General features: G+C 41.4%; 1 protein-coding gene across 1 annotated transcript in view; it reads right to left on the reverse strand.

Moving 5' to 3' along the window:
* Nucleotides 1–7,958, reverse strand: part of LOC106805180 (protein kinase C iota type-like) — a 31,183-nt gene continuing 23,225 nt past the window's right edge. Inside the window, exons 11-17 of the mRNA XM_014806676.1 lie at nucleotides 7,758–7,843; nucleotides 6,809–6,896; nucleotides 6,211–6,336; nucleotides 5,688–5,767; nucleotides 4,375–4,580; nucleotides 1,618–4,132; nucleotides 1–1,254 (exon numbers count right to left, since the gene is read on the reverse strand). Of these exons, the coding sequence (XP_014662162.1) occupies nucleotides 4,045–4,132; nucleotides 4,375–4,580; nucleotides 5,688–5,767; nucleotides 6,211–6,336; nucleotides 6,809–6,896; nucleotides 7,758–7,843 (674 nt within the window). The 3' untranslated portion in view covers nucleotides 1–1,254; nucleotides 1,618–4,044. The remainder of the gene's footprint in view (nucleotides 1,255–1,617; nucleotides 4,133–4,374; nucleotides 4,581–5,687; nucleotides 5,768–6,210; nucleotides 6,337–6,808; nucleotides 6,897–7,757; nucleotides 7,844–7,958) is intronic.

Raw genomic sequence — 7,958 nt, forward strand, 5'->3', positions numbered from 1 at the left:
TGCGTGGTATGCTTATAAACTTGCATGTTATATTGTTCATTCTCATGGACACGTAACAGCAGACCCAGGGAATGTTCTTAGTAGCATATATACGGATGCGATTATTATCAATGAGTATGACATCCTTCTAAACTCCGTCAGTCGAACGGCGAGCCTTCTAACTGCCAATGACCCGCGTCGCCAAACAAACACGATCATTTTGGAATGATAATGAAATATAAATCAATTCGGCAACCCATCTTTACACTTTGCAGGTGAAAATATTCATTACGTGAGCAATGGTCCCCAAGGAGAATCAAGGGTTAGAAAGAACCAGGGCGTTGTTACGCAAACATATTCTATATACTCGGAATGACGTCAGTCCTAAAATAATGAGGTATGCTACATCACTAAAGAGTAGTTATAAACAATGTTTCTGATTTCACAACGAAAGAGGATCGCGTGGACAAGGGGAACATGTAGAGCCGGCGGGAGGGGAGGGAATGACGTCGCCGGGAGAAGTGTGCAGGGAATGGAAAGGAAAGAAAGTGGAAAAGAAATGTAATGGAAGGGAAGGTTCGTTGACAATACGCGGGTGCTTTCCCTTATAGAGATTAATAACGCTATCATCTTGTGCTGAAATTACAATCGTTTCACAGTCTACATCTGAAACGAGGTGAAGGCGTTTTATAGACGAGTAATTGTATGTCCCTTCATCATAAATCTCTCCTACCCAGAACAAAGCCGGTACACACGCGAAGTAAATCATTAGCGTAAGTGCTCAGTGCTTTCGCATGACATACAAGCACACTACTAAGAGCAATTCTAATTTTAAGATGGATCCAAATACGTTGACATGTAGACTATAGTTTCGAACTGTCGTCAACGGGTCAGTATATTTACACTTATCTCAGAATAAAATTACTCTTAATATTATCATCATGAAATCCGATGAACTTATTTCAACACTAAACAATTCGTTTACACGACCATGTAAGGGCATCAGTCGTGTCTTATCACATGAAAAGAGTCAAAAGACACGAGTTTCGGTAATCCAAATCGATCGCTATCTATTTAGATCGATAGATATTCGTGTGTATACGGCGTGTATAACTAAACTATAAATATTCGACAACAAAATCATAACAAGACACAGCTGCCGTGTTCGATTGTAGCAAGAGATTTGAGGAATGGTTGGTTACAAATACGCTAGATATATAAAAATCACTACAGTTTTGGTCATACATGATCTTACTCACTTACTCACTCACTCACCTACTCTCACATACACCCACCCACCCACTCACTCTTATTCACTCTCACTCTCACTCTCACCTCACTCACCTACTCTCACATACACCCACCCACCCACTCACTCACTCACTGTTATTCACTCTCACTCTCACTCTCACTCACTCTCCCCTCACTCACTCACTAACACCTCGTGATCTCTCACTAACTGCAAAGCATTGTCACTCAATGATAGGTCACCTACTTGCATCCCCTAACACTATTCTCGCTCTCTCGCTCTCTCTCTCTCTCTCTCTCTCTCTCTCTCTTTTCTCTCATCTTCTTTTCTTGTCTCCTCTCTCTCTCTCTCTCTCTCTCTCTCTCTCTCTCTCTCTCTCTCTCGCTCACTCACTCGCTCACTCACTCATCAACGTATCGTTATTAAATTATACATGTGTAATAGATTAATAATAACTCGCTAGTAGATAGATATTCAATCGCCAGTTCTGCTTAACCGAGAAACGGTAGAAAATCTGTGCAATCAGACGATGACGCGGCGGTCGTGTAAATTACAGATTATGTACACAGAAATACGGGCCAGCCTAAGCTCTTCACTCAAGACAGCTCATCGGTCCCAGTCACCGTACGGGATGCAATAAATATAATATATATATATATATATATATATATATATATATATGTGTGTATATATATATATGTATATATATATGTAGACACACAGTATTTCAGCTAAGCAGTGGTCATATATTACATCTACCCGACTCACCACCAGATGCCGCCGTTGTCTCACTCCATCCAGAGCCATATATTGAGACTCTATACTAGAGTCTCTATATACGGCTCTGACTCCATCCCGTGACGGCGACCGAGACGCGAGAGCATAAATGTTGATGTTCTTCCTGCACGAGTCCTACCTGACTCACGCATCGAGACTTTACATACCGCAAACGCGTTAAACTATAGATAGACAGCTGCCACCGTTAACGCGCGCTCATGCATGCACCCCCGCGATATGTTACCACGTTCTACATGATTTTCTTCAGTGTTTACACAGCATTTTGACTCTACATTCTGGTTTCCGCACATGGTTACACGACTACGCCCACTTCTGCCAACATAGAATGACGGCGCTATCTACACGGTGATTGGCATTAGGTTGGGAAACTCAGCCGGCTATAGATCACAACCGAACAGCCGACTTGACGTGACTGGCAAAATATATAACAGAAGCGAACGCGCGCGCTTTCTCTGTCCGTCGACAAAACAACCTCTTGAGATATATAAAAACACAATTATTATTAGTGGCACCATAGAAAAAATAGTTGCAAAACGGTCTCAAGGCACCGTTCAACGGAACAACTCACACAGACATCGACCCACGAGCCACTGCATAACACTGAGCAGAAAACGGCTATCCGACCGATGTTCACTTGTTATGTCATGGCGGAAGACAGAACGGCAACCGCCGATATATATATAATAACTGCATAGCACGTTGTCCTATCACAATTGTGCTACCAGATGAGGTCACTTAATTGGCCAACATATTTGTCGACCAAGAATCGGTTTAAAATGGATAAACCTCGCATACAAAAAGCCTACATACACCTACTGTGAGCATACTTGCAGTATGCAAACATCACGAAATGTTCTTATTGAGCCAGAAATGTGCTCCAAACATTGGAATTTTCGAAACAGCGTCGGACGTGGTTTCGGCGTATAGATACACATAAGTTGTTTTGGAGTGAAAAGCCAACAGTAGGCCTACGCTAGCACAAATAGTTCCTGGAACGAAAACTATATATTTGTCTCCTGGTTGCATAAGTAATGTAGATAACATATGATTTAAACAAATTCCACAACTTCGTACTGAGTAAAAATCGAACAATAACGTATAACAGGTATTATCACAGAAAAGAACTGTTAATGCAGCACAACGTTCGCTCGGTTGTGTACCGGATGTGTAAATACTGTAAACATCCTGTGGTACTACTTTCGTAACTTTCGTTTATATTTTATGAAGAATTGTAGTGAAAGTAGCAATTCAAATAAGTTGTAGTGAATTTTTACAACATGGACGAGCTCACAGTAGGTATATCTATGCATTTTGCTGCGAGAACATGCAACGTGTTAATCTAACGGACGTGCATTCAACCAACGTCCAACCCCCTTATAGTTACTCCCTGCTGATAACACGACGTTTCAGCCGACCAATATGGCGACCAGGCGACATCACGTAATACCAACAATGTGCCATGCAGCTAATATATAGAGATCAGTGACCTCCAATACCTCTCTGCTCACCACGTATCTGCTCAGACTGCGTGCATGAGCGCGTGTGAGAGGGGCAGCACATCACGCAGCGTGGGAGTGAACAACGGTCGGCACACATTACTACGTAAGCCGTACGTCTAACTATTGAGCGATGATATACACGGGAATGTTGCACATGTTCAAGCTGCTGGAACTTCATCCAATTGTTCTCCGTTCTCACCGAAGCTGCCTCACATTGCAGGTTAAACCCCAGCCTGGTCCCCTGCCATGCTCCACGCTAGGGTAGGGAATAGGGCCAATCCACAACCCGACCACTGCATAAAATTGGGCTACTGATTAATTAACCAACCTGCCCCGGTCAGACTCGACCCAGCAATGAACCCCGGCTTACGGTAGAGCAGAGGTACCAGCCCAACACCCGACCACAACCTATGCCGATGTAGAGGGTTACCAGCCCCGCTTCTGACCATACCCTACACTAGGGTAGGGGGTTGTCAGGCTAGCAGCCTGGTAAAGTGAGTAGGGAGTATGCGTTGGTTATCATACGGCATCTTCTATGGACATGAGAAGTGGGTTGACATATTCAAATCCTTCAAACTCTGACTGGTCGATCTTCTCCAGTGTACGCCTGCAACAGAGAATATTTACACTTACTAGATCAATTTCCACGATTTCTTGTGACGTTGGCTTCAAAAAATAAGAGAGTGAGAGGGAGAGAGAGAGAGAGAGAGAGAGAGAGAGAGAGAGAGAGAGAGAGAAGAGAGAGAGAGAGAAAGAGAGAGAGAGAGAGAGAAAGGGGGAAGAGCAAAAGCGCAAGAAAAAAAAGAGAGAGACCACAAGTAAAAAAGGTATATATAAACAGGGGCTTACAAATCATCAGGTGTTAGCTGCACTGGTTCATTGGTGAACTGCGGGTCAAAGTTCTCGTAGTCGTACGGGTCTTTGACATTGGGTCGGAATGGTGGCGTCACCTGTTTGCCCTCAGCCTGTTCCCAGTCAATGTTCTTGAAGAACGGATGAGCTTGAATGTCAGCGAAACCAGTCGTTGGAAGACATCCCAATCTTTCAGACGGGTTCTGTGTAGAGTAAGAAAATAGCAAGGATGGCTTGAAATACGTTTAACAAATATCATAATAACATTACCAGTAAATTTGATTTCATGATAAATTCAAGTAATTAGCTATTTTAAATCTTTCAGACGGGTTCTGTGTAGAGTAAGAAAATAACAAAGATGGCTTGAAATACGTTTAACAAATATCATAATAACATTACCAGTAAATTTGATTTCATGATAAATTCAAATAATTAGCTATTTTAAATCTTTCAGACGGGTTCTGTGTAGAGTAAGAAAATAACAAAGATGGCTTGAAATACGTTTAACAAATATCATAATAACATTACCAGTAAATTTGATTTCATGATAAATTCAAGTAATTAGCTATTTTAAAGTGAAATGTGTTCACCACCCAATAAAAATTCTCCTAAAAATATCAAGTAAGCATTATGATGTTTGCGCTTGCAATTTTTACCAGATCGATTACTCACGTCTATACAAGGGTTTAGTCCTTGATGTTCAAAAGGTCATTAATATTCCACTACACATCACTCTTTGCAAAACTCCTAACTGTAAAGTCTTTGCTCACAGATTTCCCAATAAGCAGACGACTTATTAACAGAGGTTTATGTTTATTGCTATGGATATTGTCCAATTTTCAGTGACACATAAGGAGTGCAATCATGGCACCAGTTGCTGCAAACTGCATGCAGTGCACCTTCGTATACTCAGCATACCACTGCCACAATGCTAGCACTATTTTTAAAGTGGGCAAAGCTCAGGGGGAATTTCAGCGAATGGAGATTCGTAAACAGCGTATGATTTGAAAGAGGTAAATGGGTGCACAATCCGCGTACTATTTCGTATAACTGTTTTATCAAATTTTTCATGAAATAACGGTCGGATTTTTAATATATTTGCAACTTTTATTAGTCCAAATCTTATTACATAGGATACGAGTAACGTGCCTGCTGTAAAACTTGTAGTAAAAAAGCGTTACAAATTGTAACCAAAATCTGCTTGTGGCAGTGGTAGATTGAGCCCATGAGCGAGAGCGCCGTCTGTCGTGGAGTTTGCAGCTGCTGGTGCCATGATGAGATTCAAGTCCTGCTCACGAGACTTTGCTTACCTTGTTGAGAAAACCTTGGAGGACAGAGCGAGCCTTCACCGACAGCGACCGTGGAATACGAATGGTTTTCTCTAGGATGACTGCGACGAAACATACGATTATGTTAATTATGAAATTAATTATTTTAGTTTGTAATAGCAGAAACTAGTACAGATTTTAGCAGCACTGCAGTGTTTAATCGTACACTAGTACATATACTGCGTATGTGTAAATACCACAAATATTATACTGCAGACAATGATAGTGAAATGGCTTGATCAAGAAATGTTTCATACGATAAACACTCTGGGAATTGACATGTTCTTGGGTGGTCGTGTTTAAACTCAACACAATCTTTATTTTCAAGTGGAAATAAATGATGTGAAGTGATTCTATGTATTACTAATTCGAGGAGAGTTGCAGGACTAACGAGTGTATCCCTGCATGCACAGAATTATTTATGTGTATGATCTACACACGATGTAGACACCACTATCTGAATGCTAACCCACTAGCTGGGCTAATCGCAAGGATATTCACTTACCCTGGAAGAGATAATCCTCAGTGTTCTGATCCGGATTATCTGCGCTGCCAACGATGTCGAATGGAGATCGGCCAGCGAGCATCTCAAACATTAGAACGCCCAGCGCCCACCAGTCCACACTGAACCCTGCGCAACATCAATAGCACATCAAGATTAGTTGCGAAGGAAACGAACATGAATGAAGTATGTGCAGGCACCTGTAAATGTACGTGGGCGAGGTAGGGGGGCTATTTAGTCCCATCACGCCTAAAAACAATGGTAATACAAAAATATTAAGATGGTACATGGTACGACAATGGTATATTGTGTATATTACATGGTATGGTCATATATATTCATGATATGATAATAACAGAGTAATACATAGTATTAGTAATATGGTAATAGGATAACTTCAATATTAAATTATCGACCTACTGCTGCATCATATTGTTACATCGTAACTGTGAGTCTTCCCCATACCATATAGTCTTCCCCACGCAGGACCTACTGCTGCATCATATTATCAGGCGTGTATAATATAGTCTATATTATACACTCCCGATATTGTTACATCATAACAGTGACAGCCGCACAGATAGGCATCTGACATACTCACCGTAGTCTTCCCCACGCAGGATCTCTGGTGCGATGTAGTTTGGCGTGCCACAGAACGTTCCCGTCGTATCCCCCGGCTTCAGCCCCTCCTGATAACACACAAGTCAGGCTCGGATTATTAATTGTTTAGGGCAGGATAGCATAGGATAGTATAGTAGTATGGTAGTATGGAGTAGTATAGGTATGGTAGTATGGAGTAGTATAGGATAGTATATGGTATTATAGGGTAGTATAGGGTACTATAGGGTAGTATAGTCTACCGGAAATTTTAGGGCACAACGTGAAGGTGAATGGGCACAAAGGCATACCTGCCCTTTGAAGAAAGATTATCAAGGCTATTTAAAAAAAACACATTCCATTTGCAACAAAAGTGGATACACACACTACACGGAAATTATGGGAAGGAGATGTAGGTAAACCTGCTAGGGCAGCCACGGGAAGTGAAGAGGTGCCGTTGGTGACGCGATAAAAAGTTCATAAACAAGTGTGAAAACTCCTGCACCTTATACCTTAACTGAGCTTATAACACTTCATTAAGTAAAAGAAGTGTGTAGTAGATGAATAAAAAGACAAGATATTCTCCCCCATCCTTTAATGCATACTAAAACACTCAAAGGTGTTTTCATTTTTGAGCTGGGTTGCGAAGATGATATGCCAGTCAGGGTGAGAACCATTACAGCTTAATTTGATATTCACTAATATAACACCAACTCAAGTTACTTCACATGATAAGTTGTTTACCATAAAAGCTCTTAAAACGCCGTGCTCTGAGACCGTAACCATGGGAACCAAATTCGAAATAGTCTTCCTGTTAAAATTACCATACTCTTTTATGGAAAGCATCCGTTCTCAGAATCAATACTTGCAGTTAAAAGATCCACCCTTGGTTCAACCTTTGTTCAACCCCCCCCCCCACCCCCGCTTGCAGCTACGTGAATGTATAATCTAACCTTGCACATGCCGTAGTCTGTGAGTTTGATATGTCCATCCTGATCCAATAGCACATTGTCCAGTTTCAAGTCTCTGTATATGATGCCTGTAAGAAATGTGAGCATTTGATAAAACAAGTATTATATAAATATTCTATTGGTATATATTATACTAGCGGGATACCCGGCGTTGCCCGGGGAAATCAGTGGCGTTACTCAGTT

Source organism: Priapulus caudatus, unplaced genomic scaffold (assembly GCF_000485595.1).
Source record: "Priapulus caudatus unplaced genomic scaffold, Priapulus_caudatus-5.0.1 Scaffold104, whole genome shotgun sequence".
Classification (NCBI taxonomy): domain Eukaryota; kingdom Metazoa; phylum Priapulida; class Priapulimorpha; order Priapulimorphida; family Priapulidae; genus Priapulus; species Priapulus caudatus.